This window comes from Ixodes scapularis, unplaced genomic scaffold, assembly GCF_016920785.2.
Source record: "Ixodes scapularis isolate PalLabHiFi unplaced genomic scaffold, ASM1692078v2 PGA_scaffold10__122_contigs__length_95168666, whole genome shotgun sequence".
Taxonomy (NCBI): Eukaryota; Metazoa; Arthropoda; class Arachnida; order Ixodida; family Ixodidae; genus Ixodes; species Ixodes scapularis.
The window spans coordinates 66,479,375-66,506,125 of record NW_024609836.1 but is presented as its reverse complement, the minus strand read 5'-3'; the positions used below and the strand labels follow the sequence as shown (position 1 = coordinate 66,506,125).

At 43.3% G+C, this 26,751-nt stretch overlaps 1 protein-coding gene across 1 annotated transcript; it reads left to right on the top strand.

Annotated features, from left to right (window-relative positions):
• Nucleotides 1–9,022: 9,022 nt before the first annotated feature.
• LOC120844947 lies at nt 9,023–11,646 on the top strand. Its single transcript, XM_040216967.3, has 2 exons — nt 9,023–9,095; nt 11,096–11,646. The coding sequence occupies exons 1-2, from the start codon at nt 9,023–9,025 to the stop codon at nt 11,644–11,646; spliced, it is 624 nt and encodes a 207-aa protein (XP_040072901.1).
• The last annotated feature ends 15,105 nt before the right edge of the window (nt 11,647–26,751 follow it).

The following is a 26,751-nucleotide window of genomic DNA, read 5'->3' as shown; positions in this document are numbered from 1 at the left end:
ACGAACTCATTAAGTCCATGGACATAAATTTAAAATGGTAAAGGTTCAAAACCGGCCTCTGTGGAACTTCTGATGTTACTTCTGAAATTCTCGATTTACTTTCATTTACTACAACATACTGGCAGCTTGAGTTCAAATATTCGGGAATCCAGGCGATAACTTGATAATAAGATATTATAATTTAATAACGTTTCTAGTAATAAATTTTGAGGTACCACATCAATCGGTTTACTGAAGTCCAAGAAAACAGAGTCGACATTTTTACAATTATCCATTGCCTCAGACAAATCGTGAGTGAACACAGTTAACTGCGTGACGCAGAACAACCACCTACGGAAGACATGTTGTTTTGGATTGGGCAATCGAATTAAACAATGTATAAGTTGTGTTCTAAAAGTTTTCAAAAAACAGAACACAACGAAATAGACGGTAATTGAAGAGCTTGTTACGAGCCCCAGATTTATGGACTCGTACGATAGAGGCTATCTTTCAATGATCTGGAAGAGAGCAATCATTCAGTGACTTTTTAAAAATAAACTTTAGGTAGGGGACGCTGAACGAACATAAGATTTTAGCAGTGCTGTCGGTTAACAATCCGGTCCAGCAGCCTTTGAAACATTTAAGCGTTCTACCAACATTGAAATCGCATTTATATTAAATATATAATTTTCGTGCGCACGGTTCTATCCAGAACACAGCTGACGGTGGTGTTATTTATAATGCCAGATAGAGACACAGAACTAAAGTAAGAGTTAAAGCATTCTGCAGTTTGAGAAGTGTCAGTGTTTACAACGTAATGTTTCAGAAGAGACGGAATAGACACGTTTGTTTTTATTATTTTTTACTTATTTTCAAAGTGTTTTTAGTGTTCGCTTTGATCTTAAAGTGAAATGATCCAAAGAATATGGATTCTGCTTTTGCTATCTTGATGTTTTCCTCACTGGTTTTGACTTTCAGTTTTCTCAGATTTTTTGCTGACGGATTCTTTTTAAAAGCGCGAAGATTCTCTCTTTTCGCTATATCAACTTCCATAGTTATTTTGCAAACCATGGCTTACTTTTATCACGTCTTTGTTGGTCAAAATCCACGAAGGGACAAAACGTTGTTGCAATTCCAAAGTCTTTCTGTTAGAAAGTAGCCAGAGTAAAGTTATGGGAAAGGATTCTGCAAGTGTTTCAAAAAGAAAAAAAAAATATGCATCTAGTGCAACATTGATTAAAAAAGTTTTTTAGTTTTTTTGTAATCAAATATGCGTCGACATTCACTATTACCAATTTTTACATGCTCCAAGTTCATTTCACAAAGGACAGCACTGTGATCACAAATTCCCGGCATTACTGAAGTAGGCTTTACCAGACCCGGCGCATTTGTAAACAAAATGTCAAGTACATGCCGCTCTTGTGGGTTCTAGCACAGTTTGAGTAAGCGTGAATAAAGCCTCAAAATTTGCTATTACTGCAATTAGTCCACATGTTGCCCCAGAAAATAATCTTTGCTGGTGCCACTCTAGACAGGGCAAATTGGAATAGCCTCCTATAATCATACTATGAGATTTAATTGTTTCGGCCGTCACACTGAACATCCACAGAACTTGAGGACGGTCAGTAAAAAGAACACACCGAAGGAGTTTACTATTGCGAAGTCTCAATCGGCACCATACAACTTAGCATGAACCCTTATCAACTTCACATTTTCTCGAAGAAATGCGCTGGTCAACGAGGGTAAACACACCTCCGCCATAACCATAACTATATTTCCTGTAGCGAGTAAAATAACCAAGAAACACCTTACGATCTGCTACCTCTTTAGCTAGCCATGATTCTGTGCCGTTAACAACCCGTGGTTTAACCGTATTTATGAGGCTAGATAAATCATCAATCCTAGTTTTAATGCTACGACAATGAATTGCAAGAAAGGCGATGGTTGATGAATTTTAACTGCACTATATGGTTCATGTCGTCATAATAAATATACTTTATGTCATTAAGATAAAAAGTGTCAGTCATCAAGTTAACCCGCGTATCGAAATTTTTATGTTCCTTGACAAAACCCGACAAATGGCGGTGTTTGTTGCGTATCTCCAGATATACTGAAACCGGATCTTTAAATTTCATGGTTTTCTCTAGGAAGGTCTGTTTCTTTTCTTAAATAACGCAAAGCTTGCAATGAGGGGTAAATTTCTCTCTGGCCGGAATCTTCCTATACTATGGGCTCTCTCAATTGTTGTCGGTTTTACGCCAAGCCTCGTTTTGGACAGATCCTGAAAAAGTGATCCTGATACTTACAATGATTCGTGAGTATTTAAGTCCTTTAAAACGTGAAATTAAACATTACACCGCCTACTGTGATTCTCAAGGTCATGAATCTTTGACAGGAGGGACTGCGTGACACTCTGATGGTTTTCGCAGATCTTTCTGCACTCTTTCACGATTTCCTCTAATTTTCTAAATGTAGCCATCTGAGCTTCTAAGTATGAATCATGGAACTCGAGTTTTTAGGTCATGTAGTGTGACACTTTATGCAAATTGATTGATTTTGATGCTATCTAATTGAGGCTTAAGTTCATTTTGCGAGGACAGAATATTTTGCAGAGTCGGACCTGCGTCGAATTCAATCCCTGCACATTAAACGTAGAGAGAAATAAAACGAAAGCCTCCGCAGCAAGGAAAAGCGACTGCGTGTACGGTACTTCAAAGTCGAGAGTGATTTAACACAGTTGTACAACCCTTGGGATGAAGCTGACAAAACAAATACAGTAAACTTTCGTCGAGACAACGATTCACTAACCTGCGTGAACAGAATAAACTGTGTGAGCTGTACTACCATCGCTGTACCAGTTACTTGCCCCAGCAGAACAGTGTCTGTTGCCGTCTTTTCTAGGCCGCAGATGATCTCGATGCCACTTCAGTGTTCATAGACCGTGACCGGGCAGTGACCGAAATCAGCCGAGGCACACATCGGAAACCGTACTTCGTTGTCGGGTGCCGCTTCACTTAGTTGTGACACTGAGAAGAATCCATGGGAGACATCGCCGTTGAGTTGCTGTCGTGGTGCAGCGCTACATTTAACCTCCGTGAACAAAAGAAACTGCGTGAGCAGCACTGCCACCGCTCTAGCGACTCCTTGCCCACGTAGGACTTTGAATATAAAGGTGGGTGCCAATTTTTCTTAAATGTCATTGACATTTCTTTATTTTGTACAGTCACTTAGCTCGTTCTACTTACCTGCATCTGTGCAGACATGGAGGTAGGAATAAGAAGAGGCGACATACCGGTAGAAGCCAGCCAAACGAGAAAATCCTAAATGAAACCGGAAGTAGAGTTCGCAACCGGTGAAAACACCGCCGAGGTTCCGAAAGTCCGTTGAATAGCGTCTTTTGGTTTTGGTCATCGTTGGGCGCCTGTTCCTCCAAACCGGAAGTTTCCTCACGGCTTGACCTCTGATGGCGTCATTTAGCCTTCAGAAGCTTCCTACCGCCATCGGTGCAGAGAAGTGTAGGGCAGTGTACTGCCGGTATGTGTATTGAAATACGACCGGTAGCACACTGCCTTACACTTTTCTGCACTGGTGCAGGAGGAGCCGATATACATTGAACGCATTAATTGACAGTTTGGATAACGCAGGCGGAGCGAGTCGTTGGTGTCTTATAATCGCTCCGCAGATAGCGATATTGCGAGATTAACAAAGCAAGAAGCATGACGACCATAAGCCAGACCCTGTGTTTCCTAAGCTCCCAATAACTACTAGTTCTAATAAATAAAAGAAAACATAAAACCATTCTACGCTATGCAAGCATTGTATGCTTAGGTTTTGAGGCGATTTTCAGTACGACAGAAAGAAAGAAAGAAAGACGGTTTCACACCTCGTAATAATTTACGACGAATTAATTGAACAAGAGTGTCGAAATGAATGCTATCGACCGGAAACCAGGTGGATTGCAAGTGCGCTACAGTTTTTAGAAGATATTTAAGATCCCTGCAATGTGCAGAAGCTTGTCTCATAACCAGAAACTATAACAAAGCCTCTGATGTCTTCTGGATATGAGAAGAGCTTGCTCATTTTATGGCCAGATGCTCTGCCGTAAGGTAGCTTTGATGACAGTGTTGTGCCTCGCGAAAAGCGAATCGTTTTTTCCCGTACCACGCGTCAGCAAACGATTCAACACCGGCAAAGTGAACCACAATATTGGTTAGATTGAGATAAAATGAATTTCCAATTTCAGTCGTGGTGGGTTTAAAAGTTAATTTCAATTTATAAAAAAATTTCAAGAAAAAAATAGGGTTTGGTTTTGGCAGCCAACTTCATTGTTTTTCACTTACTCTAATGGTACGGTGGCAGCCACATTCTCATAGAATGTTTTACAGCGAAGCTGTATACCTCCACCAGCCAAGGAAATTTCCGTGTCGTTGGCGTTGTAAGCGAAAAACTCCCGGCGAAGAATTGAAGGCAAAACAGCATATCTGCTTTGGAATCGAACATACAGCATACAGCTCAGTATCCGTTTATATAAAGAAAACCACAAAACAGCATTCAAAACCACATGATAGATGATAAGGCGCGTGTGAACAATAGGAACACTGTCCCACGCGTTCCGGTAACGATTAGGTTTGCAGCTGGTTCTAAGGGGTTGACGTCAGTCGAAGCCCTCGTGTGAAGTGCGAACCGCATAATGGGTGATAACGGCGCCTGCGAACAATGCGAAGCACGTTCCTTCTCGCGTGTGTTTCCCGGTAAAGATTACGGTTGCGTAAGCTACTCCGAGTGGAAAAGTACCCAACAGCATTGAAATCACGTAGTGACGTCACCACGCTTTCATGTATAACATGTGCTTCACCAATGCAACTCAACCAGCCTCTATTCATGGATCATGGATTGATTTAACATTAGCAAAAAATATCCTCGACCGTGAAAACTTAAAATCTCAGTGTCCATCACACTGGCCATAAAGTAGTGAATGTCACTGTGAAGTAAAATGGGTGTGGTTAAGTACATTTCAATTGTCTCTGGTTTCACACTTTGTAGAGCCTCGTGTGTGAATTTTAAAGTGACGGCGGCAATGGGTAATTGTTGTGGGTGTCGTTTACAGCTTCGCTGTCCAACCACCTTGCCATCGTAGTTTGGAGCCACAGCTTTTTTCCCAATTGCTTTAACATTTGTGTCAGAAATGCTTAGTTTTAAAATTTCGAAACGGCACTCATGCAAACGCTTCCAAACGGTTATAAATAGAGTTACAGAATATATGTTTCATATAATGATTCTCCAGGTTTAAAACTGTCGAAATCCCCCGACCCCTTTCAAAAAGAAAAAAAAATTAGATAGCTTGACTAGACCATCGAGTTAAAGTGGACAATGCGGAATCCGTTTCTCTGGGAACATTACCTGGGATGTTCGAGAAGTGGTGCGCTTTCCAGTAGAAGACCTTCACCAGGGGAATGACACTTTAGGACTCCTTTGCGTTGTCCCCATTAGATATGATGCACTTCTCTTAGAACCTTTCCAGTAGTGCAAGCCCGTGAAGAAAAAACGATTTTGTCTTGATCCTCACACCACTCCCGCAGGGCTTCCATGACGGCGTCGTCAATGTAGAAAATATGCCTTTCAGTTGCTGTTTGTACGGAGAGAACCGGTGAAGTTTTGACAATACTGAATTCGGCGAGAAGGTGGATTTGCTTGCCCTTCGAAGTCAGATTCGCTGTTCTACTGCTTGAAGACACCGATATACGAAGGGGTACATTATCACGAATAAATATGAGCCCACGTTCAAGTTTTCCGCGGCGATTCTAGCCACCTTCTGCCTGCAATTTCTGCAAGACTGCACTAGAGAGTGCCACAGGGTGCAAGGGGATTGTGCTATACACTGTCCAATTGTATTTCTAATGCGCCAGAGCACCCCCCCCCCCAAACCCAGCAAAGCTAACTACCTCTCAAATACCTACTTAATAGCAGAGCGTTACTGTGTGGCACGCCATGCACGTTAACAACAAGTTGCGGAATGGTCCCAATGGTATCAGCTCATTCACCACGTCAGCAGCAAGCCGCCAAGGTTCGGTGCCGACTCGCAGGGAAAGGGCGAGCACACACGTGAACGCACGAAGAGGAGCGTGTTTAGAAACGTAAGCAGTCATTGGCAAGACAGGAAATAGCTTCAAGGGCACTCCCGGTCTGTGTAGTGACAAATGGCAATATTTACGGCGCCCGGAACCCATTTATAATGTGTGGGCTGGCTATTGCTTCATCAATCGACGTTGGTCCCCTCATGGTCACACCTCTTCGAAGCTCTGGATGCTCTAGGTGATATTTCAGTCCAGGTAAGGCATACTCTTTAGACTGTTTGATCCTTCAAATAGACATACATGATTCTGTCTTGATATTTAAACTAAACTAGGGCAGGTCATTGTTTAAATGTTTTGACCCGATCAATCACCTTCATTTATTACAGTAATACTATGGATTAGTAGAGTCGTTTATTTCCAGGCATGAGATAAAAAGAAGGGCAAATTCACACTTCTTGACCCTGCTGATTTCTATTAGAATGTGATAAACGGTTCAATCTGTCCTCTCGACTGGGGATTCACTCGTATGTGCGCTTATATACAAACCAAAGACGCTCAGATATAATCAGTGCAGAACCTGCGGCAAATAGTTTTTTGATATTCTCCCACAAAAGTGCTTTTAGAATTGGTTTTGCAGAAAACAGCAGTAAGAATCATCCCCCCCCCCCCCCCCCCCCCCCCCCCGTTTCCTTCGTACTTTTAATTTCGTTTCGTTTAAATTTAATCCATCGGTGAAGAAAAATCGATCTTGATCATTCTTATACAGAATATAAATTAATCAATTGTACAGCACTAGACTAAATATTGGTAAGAAATTTGCTCTTTGGTGTTTATGTTACGAAGGACTCAGTGGATGCAATCTGTCTACATTTTACAGGCATTCGAACATTTCATTTGTGAATTGAAAACGATTATTGATATGTAAAGACGTTATCAACACACAAGAACAGAGAGAAAGAATAGAGAACCAAAGAAGACGAGCGCTGTCTCAACTAAGCATTCATTCATGTTTAAATGTTTAGTTGGGTGTCCGCTTCTTTCTAGTATATTCAGGCGCATGATGTATAGGTGCGTATATTTTGATCTATGTATAATTTCATTCTTGCTGCTGCGTCGGCTGTAACGCTTTTAAGGGAACAGGAACCTCGTCAGGTAGCTTCGCCAACAATTTCCTGCTTCCTCTCTGACATTTTTTTTACGTCTAATAATCTTCTGAATTGATTCCTTCCACGCGCGCTGTTTACCCGCTTTTGTGACTATGAACCAAGTCGCCCACATCGCCACTTTGATAATTATTTCGGAACGTTCGAGTCAAAGATCATTGTCAAATAAATATTAATTTATCTGCAGCTTCATTGAATATAATACTGGGGGTCCCAAATAGCGGCCAAGTTCTTTAAAGGGGTACTCCACCGATGTTTTGAGCTACCTCAACTAACTATATTTTCTGACTCCCCGGCCTTTAGCCTTTCCGGTATGCTATTCAGCATCGCGAAATTCATAATAGGTATTGTGAAATCGGCAAATGAAAATGGTACAAAAACCAATATTCAAATATTCGGGCACTTTTCAGTGCCGTGACGTCAGTGGCAGGCAGGCTTGCCAGTCGAGCAAGTAGTCTAAAAATAGAATATGCCAATCATTTGTTCCGTGCTGGAGCGCACATACGGGAGCGAGCTTCCAAAGCACTCATTTGACACCAAGAAACTGCTTCAAATCCGTTGGTAACAACTTCTGTAGTCCAAAAAGTCAACCCCTGCCTTCCACTGACGTTACTTTGTTGTTGTTGCCAGTAGAGACTCTCAGTTTGAAAAACATGGTGAAGACCAAAACTTTAAATTCAATAACTTCGCGAAAAAACAATATTTTGACCTAATATTTCGGATAATATTTTAGCATTGTTTGTTGGGTAGTTTAGCCTAATTTCAAGCAAATCGGAGATAATAAAAAAACCGGTGGAGTACCCCTTTAAATCGACCGCAAAATTCGGTTTCTTAACCTATCGGGCTACGATTTCGTGCAGCGTTCCCCGCAGATGACGCTTTTTTTTTGTTGTAAAATTTGTAATGTGTGAACTTATCTGCGGAAAAAGTAAAGAAATGAAAAGGCTTAGCTCCTATGGAAACGCAGCGAGGCCACCGGTGTTCAAAGAGTACGGCACCGTTTCGTATCGGAGACAAGAGATGGCGCAAGCGGTAGCGACACCAAGTAACGGGCATACGGCGCCAAGACCCGGCGTCTTTAGCAAACGATCTTTTCGACTCAAAAGCGGCACGCGTTCCGCAGGCGGCGACAGTCGCAGAGAAAAAAAAAGGCGCGGTAACAAGAAGGAACTGGAGAGCAGACGACGTATGCGCCACGAAAAAAAACAAAAAAAAAAAACAGTTAAAGTAATTGGACAAACCATTTGTAATCGATTACTTGTCAAATAAACGTGTTTTACCAGTACGGACGATAAAATAATGCATTGGCAACTGATATGTAAAAAGCTCGTGCCGCTTTTGAGACGAAAAGATCGTCTGGTAAAGATGCCGTCTCTCGGCGCCGTATGCTCGTTCGTTGGCGGCAGTTGGCGTCGCAACCGCTTGCGCTATCTTTTGTCTCCCGTGGTAAACGGCGCCGCATTGTTTCAAGACCGGTGGCTTCCCTGCGTAAGCCTTTTTCTTTCTTTATTTTTTTCTCAGGTAAGCTCCGCTCTTTGCAAATTTTACAAATAAAATGCACCATCTGTGGGAAACGCTGCACAAACTCGTAGCGCGATAGGTTAAGAAACCGAATTTGGCGGTCGATTTAACGAGCCTGTCCGCTACTTCGGAACCCGGTAGAACACCGAAAAAGGCTAGTTATTTCGTTAAAAAATATAACTTTATTATGAACGCTTGATGTGCAACTTTGAACAAGGATAGTGAGAAATGAGTGTAAAATATGTGACTCTTCTGCTATTTGTTACAGCAAAGTTGTGAACAACAATGGCATTCCTTGTGACTTTCCTGACCCTACTTTGTTTCAACCTGGTTTTGACTGAGAATCTTCCGAAACCAGGTACATCTGTATCTTACACCTCCAATCATTTCTTCTATTATCTCAAATTTAAATGCGTATGAGTTACTTTTTGCTTTATAAAAAACAAAAAATTAAATGGAGAATATTTTTTTCTATTGACATCTGATATAGTTGTCTATATTTGGTTTCTGTTCTTATTACTGCACATTGAAATATATATATATATATATATATATATATATATATATATATATATATATATAATAAACGAGTCAGCCGTCGTCTTGATCGAATTCAATTTCTAAAGAAAAGAAAAAAAAACGTAATTCTATCAGAGGTGGTTTCATTGATAACATCTTAGATAGCGTCTGCTGTCAGCTCACACTTGGATGGCAGAGCGGCCAAATTAAGGCATTTGTTTTGAGTTTAGTAGAGAATCAAAGCTGAATCTAAAAGAATATTGCAAGAGTTAGTGATAAGGAGGAGCGGCTGGCTGTTTACAAGTCCCATCAACTGCGTATGCTGAAGTAGTGGGGCTGCGCTACACACGAAAATGTCTGGAGCGTGCATTTTCCGGTAAAGTGCTTAGTCTAAGTTGCGTCACTAAGCATGGTATTTCACGAAGCTTAAAGAGGTACTCCGGCGATTTTTTGAGCTACCTCAACTAACTATATTTTCTGACTCCCCGGCCTTTACCCTTTCCGGAATGCTATTTAGTATCGCGAAATTTATAATAGTTATCGTGAAATCGGCAAATGAAAATGATGCAGAAACCAACATTCAAATATACTCGCACTTTTCAGTGCCGTGACGTCAGTGGCGGGCAGGCTTGCCAGTTGAGCAAGCAGTCTAAAAATGGAATATGCGAATCATTTGTTCTGTACTTGAGGGCAGGTACTGGAACGCGCTTCCACAGAGTTTGTCTGACACCATGAAACTGCTTGTAATCAGTCGGGAACAAATTCTACATTCCAAAGACTGAACCTGCCTTCCACTGACCTCACTTTCTCGTTGTTGCCAGTAGAGACTTTTAGTTTCAAAAACACGATGAGGACCAAAATTGTGAATTCAATAACGTTGTGAGAAAAGATTATTTTGACCTAATATTTGGGAAACTATTTTAGCGATGTTGTGTGGCGAGTATAGCAAAATTTCAGCAAATCGGGGACCATGAAGAAATCGCCGGAGTACCCATGTAATGCCTCGGGGAGTAATCGGCACAGAGATGTGCATGGCGAAGACAGCGGGCGCACTTTTTCTAATCATTGTTAATGCCGACGAGGTGTCCTGGGAGGGGGGGGGGGGGGGGAGAATGTTTTCAGACCAGTTTAGTGGATTCCATACCTGACACCCCCGAAATGAAATGTAGCCAGCTCTACATTTGATTTTTTCTTTTTTTCTAACAAACTTATCCGACACCAAACCAGGATTGTTTTCCCCGCGTGAGCATAACCCCCTCCCGCAAAATCATGACATTATCGTCGCGTTGGAAAGAAATCCTCGGAAATTGTCCCTCGTGTGAAGCACAAACAAGGACAAACCCAAATTTTCTCAAACGCACCTAGGTGACTGGTGCGCGACCGAAAAATTCGGCTACCAGTCACAGCTATGTTTGCAGATTTGTGTTCGTCCTTTGACACCCTTGTTCTCCTTCTCCAGGGATTATTAGCGTCATTATTGTCAAGGTCCCTTGTACCTCTGGATTTAATTGCATTATAATCATAACCTGAGAATCATAACCTGAGAGATAATCACTGGAATATACGGAAGGATTGGGGCGTATGCCCTCGCTTAAATTATGTTTAGATCTAAGATAGTATCAGTTGCGACACTAGGCATGGTATTACGCCATGCTTAAAGCCACGGCACAGATATATTTTTTAATGTCTAGATACAATTTCAGCCTCGCCAGTCGCTGCTTTTGCAGCGATTGCTTCTCTCAAGCGCTTTGCGGCGAAGCAGACGCACTAAATATTCGAGAAAATAGTTTTGGACAGGGGAAATTATGTCGCCAAGGCCGTTGTTTTTCCTACCTACAGAGGATTGCGATGTCCCCGAAAAGGATCAGCTGGAAGACAAGCTAGACAAGGTAATCCGAAATCTTCCCCAGGAGCACGTGGCCAACCAGACAAAACTGGAAATACTGCCTCGCGCCATCTTCTTAGAAGAGGGAACCCTATTTGGACTTGACCTTTTCCAGCAAGACAGACCCTACAAGACGTTTTGCCGCGGAAAGGACACAGTCACCGTGTTCAGCGTGCGTTCCAGGTACTCCCTGCACCTGGACATCCCCTGGAGGCTTTGTTCGGGACACAATGGCACCATCACCTGCAATGCTAACCTTGTCAGGTTTGAGGGAGAGCTGGTGACGACGAAGACAGATTCCGGCACAGAATATAGAATCCAGAATGTAATTCCGGTGGTAATGGAAGGCTTGTTCATCGGAATGAACGGCGGTGGAGATATTGTGTATGGAATTTCGACCGCACTGGGGGTTATCCTTTCGGGACTCGTCAGAATACTTTGGGTCCACGGAATAACACCTTTCGTCGAAGATGCGTTTCAGCATGCTCTCAATGAACTGAATTAATCCCGCACGTGTCCCCGCTTCAAGAGTCATTCGCCTATTTCAAGCACAAACTGGTTTCACGGTACTTAACATGTCAATCAATTTTTTAGGGCATTTTTGTACATTATTTCAATAAAATCACAAAAAATTATCCATCGCTTCATTTTTTTAGGAGTACTTCCTAAAAAAGTCTTGAAAAAATATCATGGCATTGTAGAATACGGTTCCAATTTCATCCATCCCTTAAGTGGTCTGCTACATCGCACAGATAATAACAAGGTGGTTCTAATCAATAGTACAATTTCGCTATGCTCGCATAGAATTGCGGAGGTAAGTGGCATTTATTTATGAATTAAAAAAGTCGCATTTTGGTTTCCTATAAATAAAACAAAGGTTTTTCTCATTGGCCTCCAGGAAAAGTTTTAGATTGTCTCTCAAACGAAAGCGATATTAAGGGGTTGGAGGGGGGCGACTTTCCACAATTAGGCTTCTCAAAAATAAATTTTTAACGAATTACTGCAGTCTTGTTCAGAAGAAATGATTGCTTTTTGGTGAAATGGCAAATATTAGGTTCACAAAATTGATCTCGGCGACGTTTTGCAGGCGATGCCACATCCGTCTCTAACGTCAAACCTCTCTGCAAAACCCTGCTCCCTCCAACAAAATCCCCCCTCCCCCCCATCCTCCTCCACCTTGCCCAAACCTGACCCACATATCCGCCACTATCCTGAGGATGTAAAACAATCATTCGGTATTTCCCAAACTTCCAACGGGTTTTCGCGAAAGGAGTTATGCACGAGAGACATTTCCAGCTGTTAATCATGCAGCTAAATCAACGTTTTTCCTTTGATACGAGGAGTGATCAACAAGTTTTGCAATTCGACTGGAAATAAAAGTCTGACAGTGATCTTTTTAAAACTTCGGATAGCTCACCTCTCTGCCGAAACATGGCCCCAATATCAACCCTTCCCGTCCGTCCCTTATTCTGCATCTGGCAGTTTGTTACTCATGCGTTATGCATCAGTAACGAAGTTTTTGTGCAAGAAGGTCCCGAAGAAAAATCACAATAGAATGGTAAATGTGCATGAAGGGAATGTTCTTCATATGCTACAGTACGTCGTAGCTTCAACGAGTTTAAACGCGGCGTTCTGGACGTGCAAAACAACCCAAGGTCAGGGCGGTCAAGCACTCTTAACTTATTGGGATAATTCAGCCGGAGATAAAAGACTGATCATGAAAAATTGCCGATTGAAGCTGTCTAAAGATTGAACATTTGGTATGACACAGCCTTCCCAACTATTGATGACGTTATGGGTATGTCGAAGATCCCGGCACGATGGGTGCCACGAAACCTCTTAATGCAAGATCAAGGGAGCTTTTGAGCCTCTATGAAGGAGCCCCAGAATATTTTCCTGCCCGTTTTGTGACTGTGGATGAGACGTAGATTTACCAATTGAACCCATGAGCGTGACGTAAAGTTCCTTGGTACCTTTTTTTACAAGTAACGGTAACAAATACTAATGACAAAGCACATACCGCAGGAACAAAATGGCGTCGTTCAGGAATTCGGTCTCCTGCTGTGCGCCGCCATTCGCTTCCTAAAACCTGCGCCGTCACGCAGTTTGCGCTTCAAGGGGATGTAGCTACTTGTAGGAAGCTCTGATCTAGGAACTTTAGCGTGACCTCGTTGATCGCCATAGCGGTTGGTCCGAGACGTCATCACGTTTTGTGGCCAACAGATATGGTGGCGCATTGTTCTTGCCTTCTGGAGGCAGTTGAATAGGTCCCTCCCCTTCGAGGTCTGTAGCAGGCTGGGGCGATGCTTGTTCTGGTGACATTGAAAAACTCGGTGTTCGACTCGGTGGTCTACCAAAAAAAATGTCTAGTGGTTTCCTTGCCGCTGGGTCGTGATGAGGACGTAGTCGGTCGATGTGGCGTCGAACCGCAGACGTAATGGTTTCCACGTGACCTGGCGTCACGTGACCTACACAAACATTCAGTTCCTCGATAAATTCAGCGAAAAAATATACGTCGCGTGACACACCAACCCCCTCACGCCACACCTCTCCTCTCTTTTATTTCTTTTTCTTTCGCCACCCCTTCCCGCTCCCAGCAACACCTTCTAGATAACCCTAGGTTATGTTGCTTCCAGGCTGTTTCACAGCATTTCATGAATTGCATTTATTATAATATTTATTTATTTATTCGGTACCCGCAGCGAATTTTTGCGTTTAGCTGGGGGAGGGGGTGGTAGGGATAAAAAAAAAGTGATACAAGCAAAACAAAAAAAAGCGAGTAAATGAACGGGTAAGCATCTTCAACAAATTTTTAAAACCTCGCGAGATCAACACTCCTTGCGACATCCATAGCACCCTTCAGATTTTGCGTGATTCAACGCACTCAATCCCACTTCGCGACAGTTGAAACAAATGAACGATACACGAAACCTTATCGCTCAGAGTACACCAAGATCTGCAGCACCTATGCATAAAAATAATTGTAATCTACTGTGTTAACCTTTGCCTCTGATTTATCCTTTACACAATCATATCAATTGAATGACCCTACCATTTCAAAAGCAGTATAAAAGGCATCATTTGATAAAGAAGAGACAAAAATAGAAGGGAATTTGTTCTACTGGTGCACTGTTTTCGAAAACAAAATGAACTCTCAAAACCCGCAGTGTTGCACCTTTATTCAGTCACTTTGTGAATACGAACCACATGCCCGGATAGGTAATATGGGGAATACAGGTAGGTTTAACGTGGGATGTCAGTCTGGGAGTGAAATATACAATAGAAAAACATTCAACGAAGCCTAGCTCTGCGGCGTTCCAGTGTATTCCAGTTCAACGTTTGTCTTGAGGCTGTTGCACTTAACGCTCTATAATAAAAAAAAAAAATCTAAAACATACGTTGCCTCTAGGTTTCGAACTTTTTTAAATTTATTTTCATCTAGACTAGTTGGGGGTCCCACACGGTGCAGGGATACTCGAATTTAGGTATCATGTTTGTTGTATATAATAGTACCCGCGTAACCTGTGGAAAGTTACGAGGGTTTCGGCGCAAGAAACCCTACTATTTGGAAGCTTTCGGTACGTTATAATCTACATGCCGCTGCCAGCTCAACGAGGATGTGTGGTGTACACTTAAAATCTTGTAATCTGAAACCAATTTTAAGCGACAGTTGCTGATATCATAACGAGAACTGGTGTTTTTTTGTTTTCTAGAAAAAGCCTTGCACACGGTTTTATCTAGGTTTAACTTAAACCACCATTTTCCGCGCCATGTATTTATATGAACTAAATTTTTTTGAATGATGGAATCGTTATCATAACATGTTACTTCTCAATATAATATGCAATCGTGTGCAAACATTCTCATGCATGAAGTGACGAACTCATTAAGACCATTGACATAAATATAAAATGATAAAGGTTTTAAAACCGGCGTCTATGGAACTTATGATCTTACTTTTGAAATTCTCGATTTACTTTTATTTACTACAACATACTGGCATCTTTAGTGCAAATATTCAGGAACCCAGGCGATAACTTGATAATCGATATTATAATTTAATAACGTTTCTATTGATAGATTTTGAGGTACCATGCCTCAACCGGTTTACTGAAGTCCAAGAAAACACAGTCGACAGTTTTACGGTTATCCATTGCCTCAGACAAATCGTGAGTGAACACGGTTAACTGCGTGACGCAGAACCACCACCTACGGAAGACATGTTGTTTTGGATTGAGCAATCGAATTCAACAATGTATAAGTTGTGTTCTAAAAGTTTTCAAAAAACAGAACACAGCGAAATTGGACGGTAGTTGAAGACGTTGTTACGAATCCTAGATTTATGGACTGGTACGACAGAGGCTATCTTCCAATTATCTGGAAGAGAGCAATCATTCAGTGACTTTAAAAATAAACTTGAGGTAGGGGACACGGAACGAGCACACGATTTTGGCAGTGCTGTCGGCTAGCAATCGATCGTTTGAAACATTTCAGCGCTCTAACAACATTGCAATCCCATTTATATTAACTATATATTTTTCGTGCGCACGGTTCTATCCAGAGCACAGCTGTCGGTGGTGTTACTTATAATGCTAGATAGATACACATAACTAAAGGAAGAGTTAAAACATTCTGCATTTTGAGAGGTGTTAGTGTGTAGAACGTAATGTTTCAGAAGAGACGGAATAGACACGTTATTTTTTATTATCTTTTTTACTTATTTTAAAAGTTGTTTAATGTTCTCTGATTTTACACTGAAATAATAAAAAAATGGATTCTGCTTTTGCTATCTCGATGTTTTTCTCACTGGTTTTGACTTTCAGTTTTCTCATATTTTTTGCTGATGCATTGTTTTTAAAAGCGCGATACATTCTCTCTTTTCGCTATATCAACTTCCGTAGTTATTTTCCAAACCGTGGCTTATTTTTATCACGTCTTTGTTGGTCAAAATCCACAAAGGGACAAAACGATCTCGCAATTCCAAAACCTTTCTCTTAGAAAGTACCCAGAGTTAAGTTAAGGGACTGGATTCAAAATATGCATTTAGTGCAACATTGATTGAAAAAAAGGTTAACCTTTCTGATATCAAATATGCGTCGACTTTCACTATTACTGATTTATACACCCTCCAAATTCATTTCACAAAGGACAGCGCTGTGACCACTAGTTCTCGGCATTACTGAAGTAGACTTTACCAGGCCCGGCACATTTCTAAGCAAATTGTCAAGTGCATGCCGCCCTCTTGTGGGTTCTAGCACAGTTTCAGTAAGCGCAAACGAAGTCACAAAAATTGTCATTACTGCAATTAGTCCACATGTTTCCGCAGAAAAGTATCTTTGCTGGTGTCACTTTAGACAGGGCAAATTGAAATCACCTCCTATAATCATACTATCAGATTTAATTGTTTCGGCCGTCACTTTGAGTTGTAATAATACATCCACAAAACTTACGGACGGTCAGTAAATAGAACACACCTAAAGGGCTCACTATTGCGAAGTCTCAATTGGCACCATACAACTTAGCATGAACCCTCATGCACTTCAAATTTTCTCGAAGAAATGCGGTGGTTAACGAGGGTAAACACACCTCCGCCGTAACTATAACTATATTTCCTGTGGCGAGTAAAATAACTAGGAAACACCTTACAATCTGCTACCTGTTCAGCTAGCCATGATTTTGTGCCGATAACAACCCGTGGTTTAACCGTATCTTTGAGGCTAGATAAATCATCAATCCCAGTTTTAATGCTACGATAATTAAGTACAAGAACGGTGATGGTGGTGGGCGAATCATATGATGGCAATTTGAACTGCACTATCTGGTTGATGTGGTCATAATAAATAAACTTTATGTCATTAAGATAAAGAGTGGCAGTCATCAAGTTAACCCGCGTATCGAAATTCCTATGCCCCTTGGTAAAACCCGACAAATTGCGTCTTTTGTTGCTATCGCTTCAGAAAAATCTGCAGATACACTGAAACCGGACCCTTTAAAGGGGTACTCCAGAGGTTTTTTGAGGTACCTCAACAAGCTATATTTTCTGACTCCCCGGCCTTTTCCCTTTTCGGTATGCTATGTAGTATTGCGGAATTCATAATAGTTATTGTGAAATCGGCAAATGAAAATGAGGCAAAAACCAACATTCAAATATACCCGCACTTTTTAGTGCCGTGACGTCAGTGGCAGGCAGGCTTGCCAGTCGAGCGAGCAGTCTGAAAATAAAATATGCCAATCATTTGTTCCCTGCTGGAGCGCGGGTACTGGAGCGAGTTTTTAGAGCATTCATTTGACATCATAAAATTGCTACGAATCAGTTGGAAATAAATTCTACAGTTCAAAGAGTGAACCCCTGCCTTCCACTGACGTCACTTTTTCGTTGCTGCCGGTAGAAACTTTCAGTTTGAAAAGCACGGTGAAGACCACAACTGTAACTTCAATAACTTTGCGAAGAAAATAAATTTTGACCTAACATTTGGCATACTGTATTACCGATGTTTCTTGGTGAGTTTATCAAAAATTCAAGCAAATCGGAGACAATAGACTACTTCCATAAAGCCCTGCATGCAACACGGCGCGCGTTGCACTCTGGGAACTAGTTGGCCAAGGAGGAGGGTGGTATGGTTTCGGTTTCGATCGACACGTCGACAAGAGATTATTTTCTGGTCCCGAGAGCGTCATTTGTGATCTCTAAACAAACCTAAATGGTCATACCTCGAAGCTTTAGAACAATCCCGAGACGTATAGCTTGTCTTAACACATGTTTGCTGTATTTTTGTAATTGAGCCTTCCTGTTGGCGTTCCAATCGAGGTATGTGGACGAGCCAGTGCTAGGATTCTCGACGCTGCGAAGCTCGGGTGCTCGGGGATCTTGCTTGTGTACGAATCAACAAGCTGTAGCAACCAATAAGTATGCCTACATCGAGCTCGCGCCTTTACATTAGTGTTGTTGATCAGGAAGTTTGCTTCGGGCGTCCATAGACGAAATATCACTTTTTGCAATTACTGTTTTTCTTAATGTGCCTGAGTATGCGAGGTAAAACTCGGAGGTGCCATTGAAAAGCTCAATTTTAACACACTTATCTCTTATCTGTACTGACCCGCAGCACTGCACGAAGTGAAGTCCCCACCCGCTTGCATTCCACTAATATTCAACATCGCGTATACGCATAAAGTTATCCTGCAATCATAGGCGAATTCGCGCATACAGGCCGTTTTAAGAATGCAAAAGTCGAGCACTTGTGTGAAGAATGTCGCACCGTTCGCCGGCAGTGCGTCAGACGGGCATGAACCCCTATGCGCACCGCATTGGGGTTCATGCATGCCCGTCCGGCGCACGGTGCGACATTCCCCAGACAAGTGCTCGAATGAATTCAAAGCGCATTTGACGGCTGCTAATGGCCATAATATTTGTCATGTGATTGCTTTCTTCCTGCCTGAGTATGCCGAGATAATTTCAGACACACCGTTCCCGGCACAGATCTCGGGCGTCAGTAAAAGCTCGTCCAAAAAGGCTTAGCGAGGAGTAGCTAGCCGATCTCAGCGTTTGCGAAAAGTTAATCTTCTATCAGCATAAAATTCTAGTGGGAGATATATGATGACACGAGGAAGACATCATAGTAACTTTTGTGCAGTAGTGAGGTCGAATTTATTGCGTTTCCTTAAAAGTTCATGCGCAAACGCTGGCCTCAATTTTGACACCCTGTGAGGATGCGGCTTGCTTTTCGCCCAATGAAGTAACGAGAAGCGGACATTTGGCAAACAAAATGCGTGTAAGGCTCCAGACGAACAAATTTCAGTTGTAGTTCACTGGTACTAAACGCGATTACTGACATTGAGCTCAAAGATGCACTCGTGGGGTGAGGTGACTAAGCCACGATTTACTACGTTTGCATACTCACACACAATATCCGGTGTTTCGGGAACCAAGGAAAGTGCCCCGGTCTTCGTTTTGTATCGCTCGAGAATGAGTGTATTGTACGTTCGTGAAAAGTCAGATAAGCGAAAACGCAAGCAGCGCGTTCGGTCGCGGCGTGATAGCATGAGATGAAGCTGCTCAGTCGAAACCGAAACTGAGTGGCCAACTAGTTCCCAGAGTGCACTGCGTACTATTTCGCCGCGATGGGGCGCGTCGGTTTTGGAAGAAGTCCATTGAAAAAACTGTGGAGTACCCCTTTAAAGGGATACTTCAACGAAATTTGAAATATACCCGTTGGGTTCGAAAATAGGTTGAATATGATGCCAATATTCGTAAGTGACAATCGCACGTTTGTATTTTGAGCCTGATGGCTGTATTTTTCGTTATAAACTGCGAACTCTGGCAAGCGCTTGGAGAACAGCCAGCGGAGACCACGTGACATCCAACGCAATCGTCACGTAGTTCGTCTCGGGATGAGCAAAGCTACGGCGAGGCCACGGGCGAGGCTCACGTCGAGAAGATAGCCTATAGTCGGTTACAAGTCAAGAAGCTCCTCCCACAAGCGTGATGCGCCGGCTTTAAATTCCTCCGCAGTCGAAAGAAGAGTTCACTGGAAAAGCTCCTTGTTCCGCTTCAATGAATGAATATTGGCTACAGACTGATGTCAACTTGTTTCGATCCCACTTTTTAAAAAAGCGACCTTTGTATTCATCGGAGGGGGAACCGAGCCCTTGAAAGCAGCCTCTGTATTCATCGGAGGGGGAACCTAATCCCCGAAAGGTGGTATTTGTTTGCATCGTGGGGGGAAAGCTCTCTCCCTCTCGTGGCTTCCACAATACAGCTCTCTCCCTCTCGTGGCTTCGACAATGCTAAGTCAAAGACGAAAGATAAAGCAAATATGTACACAAAAGCAAGACCCTCCTCGCGCGTTGGCCGCGACGTCACGGAAACGACGGAACGCTATTGAATGCGGAGGTGGCGGAGGGATATATGATTCTCTTTGAGTGGCATTTGCCGCTACCATCTTGGCTTGTAACCTACTATAGTCGCTCCCGCAACCGAAGCGGCTGCTTTTGTACGAAGTTTGCGTGGCGGGTTAATCTTCTTTAATCTTGTAGAGAAACAATAGAGGCTTCTGGGTCACACAAAAGAGATTCTCGTGAACACGAGAGTTCCTCCTTCCACCTTTTCACTCGTAGCGCCCGGAGGCAAGACAAACGTCGTCACTATCTGCCAAGGTTCCTAGACGGTCATCACAAACGAGACGTTAGCGACATCCACCAGGTAACGATAAAATAGTCAGAGTGCAGACGAGCTAATGTAAGTTGAACATGATTGTAAGTCGAGACGTTGGCTCCTCTTTTTCTACCTTCTGTTGTGTTCTCTTTCTACCCCAGTGTCAGGTTTACAATCCTGATCCACCAGGTAACGAAAAACTAGTGCTCTTTTCTAATCGTTTAATTTGTTTTAAAATTCCTTTTCGTGTCTTTGTTAACAGGCTATTGGTGTGTCCGATGTGATACTGCTCATTTGAACACATACAGATAAAAAAATAAGCGTCGAAATTTCGTTGTAGTACCCCTTTAAATTTCATGGTGTTCTCTACGACGGTTTGTTTCTTTTTAAATAACGCAAAGCTTACAATGAGGGGTAAATTTCTCTCTGGCCAAAATCTTCCTATCCTATGGGCTCTCTCAATTGTTCTCGGTTTTACGCCACGCCTCGTGTCACACAAATCCTGAAAAAGTGATTCTGATATTTGCAATGATTCGTGAGTATCTACGTCCTTTAAACCGTAAAATTAAACACTACACCGCCTACTGTGATTATCAAGGTCATGAATCTTTGACAGGAGGGACTGCGTGACACTCTGATGGTTTTCACAGATCTTTTTGCACTCTGTCACGATTGCCTCTAATTTTCCAAATGGAGCCATCTGAGCTTCTAAGGATGAATCATGAAACTCGAGTTTTTAGGTCGTGTAGAGTGACACTTTGCGCAAATTGATTGATTTTGATGCTATCTAATTCAGGCTTAAGTTCATTTAGCGGGCCCAGAATATTGTGCAGAGTCGGACCTGCGTTGAATTCAACATCCCTGCACAATAAAAGTAGTAAAAAATAAAACGAAAGCCTCCGCACCAAGGAAAGCGACTACGTGCACGGAACTTCGAAGTCGAGTGTGACTTAACACAGTTGTACAACCCTAGGGATGAAGCTGACAAAAAGAATACAGTAAACTTTCCTCGAGACAACGATTCACTAACCTCCATGAACAGAATAAACTGTGTGAGCGGTACTACCTTCGCGGTACCGGCTACATGGCCCAGCGGAGCAGTGGCTGTTGCCGTCTTTTGTAGGCCGCAATGATCTCGATGCCACTTCAGTGTTCATAGACCATGACCGCGCATTGACCGAAATCAGCCGCGGCGCACGTCGGAGACCGTACTTCGTTGTCGGGTACCGCGTCACTTAGTTGTGACACTGAGAAGAATCCATGGGAGACATCGCCGTTGAGTTGCTGTCGTGGTGCAGGGCTACAAATAACCTGCGTGAACATAAGAAACTGCGCGAGCAGCACTGCCATCGCTCTACAGGCTCCTTGCCCATGTAGGACTTTAAATATAAAGGTAGCTGCCATTTTTTTTAAAATGTCAGTGACATTAGTTTATTCTGTGCAGTCACTTAGCTCGTTCGACTCACCTGCATCGGTGCAGACATGGAGGTAGGAATAAGAAGAGGCGACATACCGGTAGAAGCCAACCAAACGAGGATATCCCAACCGGAAGTAGAGGTCGCAACCGGTGAAAACGCCATCGAGGTTCCGCAAGTCCGTCCAATAGCGTCTTTTGGTTTTGGTCATCGTTGGGCGCCTGTCCCTCCAAACCGGAAGTTTCCCCACGGCTTGACCTCTGATGGCGTCATTTAGCCTTCAGAAGCTTCCTACCGCCATCGGTGCAGAGAAGTGAATGGCAGTGTACTTCCGGGGTGTGTATAGAAACACGACCTGTAGCACATCGGTTTGCACTTATCTGCACTGGGGCAGGAGGAGCCGATATACATTGAACGCATTAATTGACAGTTTAGAAAATGCAGGGCGGGGTGAGCGGCGGGCGTTTTATAATCGCTCCGTAGGTATTGATATTGCGACATTAACATAGCAAGAATCACGACGACCATAAGCCAGACCCTGTGTTTCGTAATCTTCCATTAAGTACTAATTTGCATAAATAAAAGAAAACATAAAAACATTCTACGGTATGCAAGCATTGCATGTTTAGGTTTTGAGGCAATTTTCAGCATGATAGAAAGAAAGGAACACGTTTTCACAATTCGTAATAATTTACGACGAATGGATTGAACAAGAGCGTCGAAAGAAATGATACCGACCGGGAGCCTCGTGAATAGGAAGTGCGCTACACTTTTGAGAAAATATTTGAGGTCCCATCGATGTGCAGAAGCTGTCTCATACCCAGGAACTATCATAAAGCCTCTGATTTCTTCTAGAAATGACAACGGCTTGCTGATTTCATGGGCAGATGCTCTGCCGTCAGGGACCTTTGCTGACAGGGTCGTACCACGCGAAACGCGAACCTGTTTCTTTTTTTCTAAGAAGCTTTTACTACAGGGCGGCAAACGATTCAATAGCGGCAAAGTAAAGCACTATAGGGGTTGAATTGCGATAAAAAGAATTTCAAATTTGAGTAGACTTGGGTTTAAAAGTTTATTTAAACTTAAAAAAAAACTTTTAAGAAAATATTTAAGGTGGTTTCTGGCAGCCAACTTCATTGTTTTTTACGTACTCTGGTGGAACGGAGGCAGCCACGTTCTCAAAAACATTTTCTCAATTGCTTTTAACATTTGTTTCAAAAGCGCTTAGTTTTAAAATTTTGAAACGACACTCGTGCAAACGCTTCCAATTGGTAATAATTAGAGTTCCAAAATAAACGTTTTATATTATGCTTCTGCAGGTTTAAAATGAAAAACAAAACCGCCCCCCCCCCACCCCCCCCCCAAAAAAAAAAAAAAAAAATTAAATATAGTTCGATTAGGCTATCGAGTTAAAGCGGACACTATGGAATGCGTTACTTGGGAACATTACGTGGAATATTCAAGAAATGGTGCGCTTTCCATTGAAAGACCTGTCCCGGACGAATGACACACTAGGACTTCTCTGCGTTGTCCCCATTGGATATAATGCATTCCTCCCAGCACTTCTCCAGTGCTGCCAACCCGTGAAGCAAAACGATTTGTTTTGATCATAACACCACTCACGCACAGCTTCCATGGCGGAGTCGTCACTGTGGAGACTGCCTTTTAGTTGCCGTTTGAACGCAGATAACCGGTGAAGTCTTGACGGTACTAAATCCGGCGAGTAGGTGGATTTGCAAGCACTTTGAAGTCACATTCACTAGTCTACTGCATGGAGGCACCGATATATATAGGACTACATTATCTTGGCGAAATTTGAGTCCACGTTCAAGTTTTCGGCGAAGATTCTTGCCACCGTTTGCCTGCGATTTCTGCAAGACTGAGCAAGATTGTGCCTGAGGATGCAAGGGGCTTGTGCTACGCTCTAGAAAAAAGGGAGGAGAAATGGAGGAAAAGCGATGTTCCTCCCTGTCGTCTACGGAAGGGACGAAATCGCACCCGTTCCTCCATTTCACCGATTTAGATGCAGCGCAACCTGGTGGCCTTGAAAAAGGGACGAAAATTCCTCCCCCATGTTCGCGGCGTCAGCAGCGGTCGAACCGCCGCCGCCGCTGCGAACATGTTCATTGGCGGTGACGGCAACTTGAGGGCCTGGTTACTTTCACCTAGAGCAATCCCACTACTGCCCATGCGCGATGCTAGGAGAAAAAGCGGAGCTGCGGGGGCTAGCAAAGAAACACTAGTTTAACAAAAAAAAAAAAAAAAAAGCGATGCGCGTAGCGCGGCGTGCGTCTCGCAAGAATCACGCCGTATGAGCCCGCTTCGAGATCGCGCTTATTCATTGTGGATGAGACCTTGCAGCTGCGATAAGTACAGGTGGCGACTTATCACTGGCATGGCAAGTACGACCGCTTTCGTCGCGTTACTTGCTACATGAAAAGTAGACATAGTGACCCTGGAGCGAGAGAAAAACACGAAACTATCGATCCTTAACCAGCTCGCTTGCCTATTTGCTTTAACTTCAGCAACAAGTAGGGCGCACAAGAAATAATCGTCATAAGCGTGGATTTTGTTTCCCTTGATCACGTAGTTGCTAAGATCACTGCTCTATTCGAGTCGACACGTCTATACATTCCTAGCCCCGTCACATCCGCGAGAAACATATACTTTTGAAATAAAGCGTACGTACCATACAGCGAAAGGTGATCCGTGCGGCGTTTATTTCAGCCCCGTCACATCCGGGAGAAACATATACTCTTGAAATAAAGCGTACGTACCATACAGCGAAAGGTGATCCGTGCGGCGTTTATTTCAGCCCCGTCACATCCGCGAGAAACATAAACTCTTGAAATAAAGCGTACGTACCATACAGCGAAAGGTGATCCGTGCGGCGTTTATTTCAGCCCCGTCACATCCGCGAGAAACATATACTCTTGAAATAAAGCGTACGTACCATACAGCGAAAGGTGATCCGTGCGGCGTTTATTTCAGCCCCGTCACATCCGCGAGAAACATAAACTCTTGAAATAAAGCGTACGTACCATACAGCGAAAGGTGATCCGTGCGGCGTTTATTTCAGCCCCGTCACATCCGCGAGAAACATATACTCTTGAAATAAAGCGTACGTACCATACAGCGAAAGGTGATCCGTGCGGCGTTTATTTCAGCCCCGTCACATCCGCGAGAAACATAAACTCTTGAAATAAAGCGTACGTACCATACAGCGAAAGGTGATCCGTGCGGCGTTTATTTCAGCCCCGTCACATCCGCGAGAAACATATACTCTTGAAATAAAGCGTACGTACCATACAGCGAAAGGTGATCCGTGCGGCGTTTATTTCAGCCCCGTCACATCCGCGAGAAACATATACTCTTGAAATAAAGCGTACGTACCATACAGCGAAAGGTGATCCGTGCGGCGTTTATTTCAGCCCCGTCACATCCGCGAGAAACATAAACTCTTGAAATAAAGCGTACGTACCATACAGCGAAAGGTGATCCGTGCGGCGTTTATTTCAGCCCCGTCACATCCGCGAGAAACATATACTCTTGAAATAAAGCGTACGTACCATACAGCGAAAGGTGATCCGTGCGGCGTTTATTTCAGCCCCGTCACATCCGCGAGAAACATATACTCTTGAAATAAAGCGTACGTACCATACAGCGAAAGGTGATCCGTGCGGCGTTTATTTCAGCCCCGTCATATCCGCGAGAAACATATACTCTTGAAATAAAGCGTACGTACCATACAGCGAAAGGTGATCCGTGCGGCGTTTATTTCAGCCCCGTCACATCCGCGAGAAACATAAACTCTTGAAATAAAGCGTACGTACCATACAGCGAAAGGTGATCCGTGCGGCGTTTATTTCAGCCCCGTCACATCCGCGAGAAACATAAACTCTTGAAATAAAGCGTACGTACCATACAGCGAAAGGTGATCCGTGCGGCGTTTATTTCAGCCCCGTCACATCCGCGAGAAACATAAACTCTTGAAATAAAGCGTACGTACCATACAGCGAAAGGTGATCCGTGCGGCGTTTATTTCAGCCCCGTCACATCCGCGAGAAACATAAACTCTTGAAATAAAGCGTACGTACCATACAGCGAAAGGTGATCCGTGCGGCGTTTATTTCAGCCCCGTCACATCCGCGAGAAACATATACTCTTGAAATAAAGCGTACGTACCATACAGCGAAAGGTGATCCGTGCGGCGTTTATTTCAGCCCCGTCACATCCGCGAGAAACATAAACTCTTGAAATAAAGCGTACGTACCATACAGCGAAAGGTGATCCGTGCGGCGTTTATTTCAGCCCCGTCACATCCGCGAGAAACATATACTCTTGAAATAAAGCGTACGTACCATACAGCGAAAGGTGATCCGTGCGGCGTTTATTTCAGCCCCGTCACATCCGCGAGAAACATATACTCTTGAAATAAAGCGTACGTACCATACAGCGAAAGGTGATCCGTGCGGCGTTTATTTCAGCCCCGTCACATCCGCGAGAAACATAAACTCTTGAAATAAAGCGTACGTACCATACAGCGAAAGGTGATCCGTGCGGCGTTTATTTCAGCCCCGTCACATCCGCGAGAAACATATACTCTTGAAATAAAGCGTACGTACCATACAGCGAAAGGTGATCCGTGCGGCGTTTATTTCAGCCCCGTCACATCCGCGAGAAACATATACTCTTGAAATAAAGCGTACGTACCATACAGCGAAAGGTGATCCGTGCGGCGTTTATTTCAGCCCCGTCATATCCGCGAGAAACATATACTCTTGAAATAAAGCGTACGTACCATACAGCGAAAGGTGATCCGTGCGGCGTTTATTTCAGCCCCGTCACATCCGCGAGAAACATAAACTCTTGAAATAAAGCGTACGTACCATACAGCGAAAGGTGATCCGTGCGGCGTTTATTTCAGCCCCGTCACATCCGCGAGAAACATATACTCTTGAAATAAAGCGTACGTACCATACAGCGAAAGGTGATCCGTGCGGCGTTTATTTCAGCCCCGTCACATCCGCGAGAAACATATACT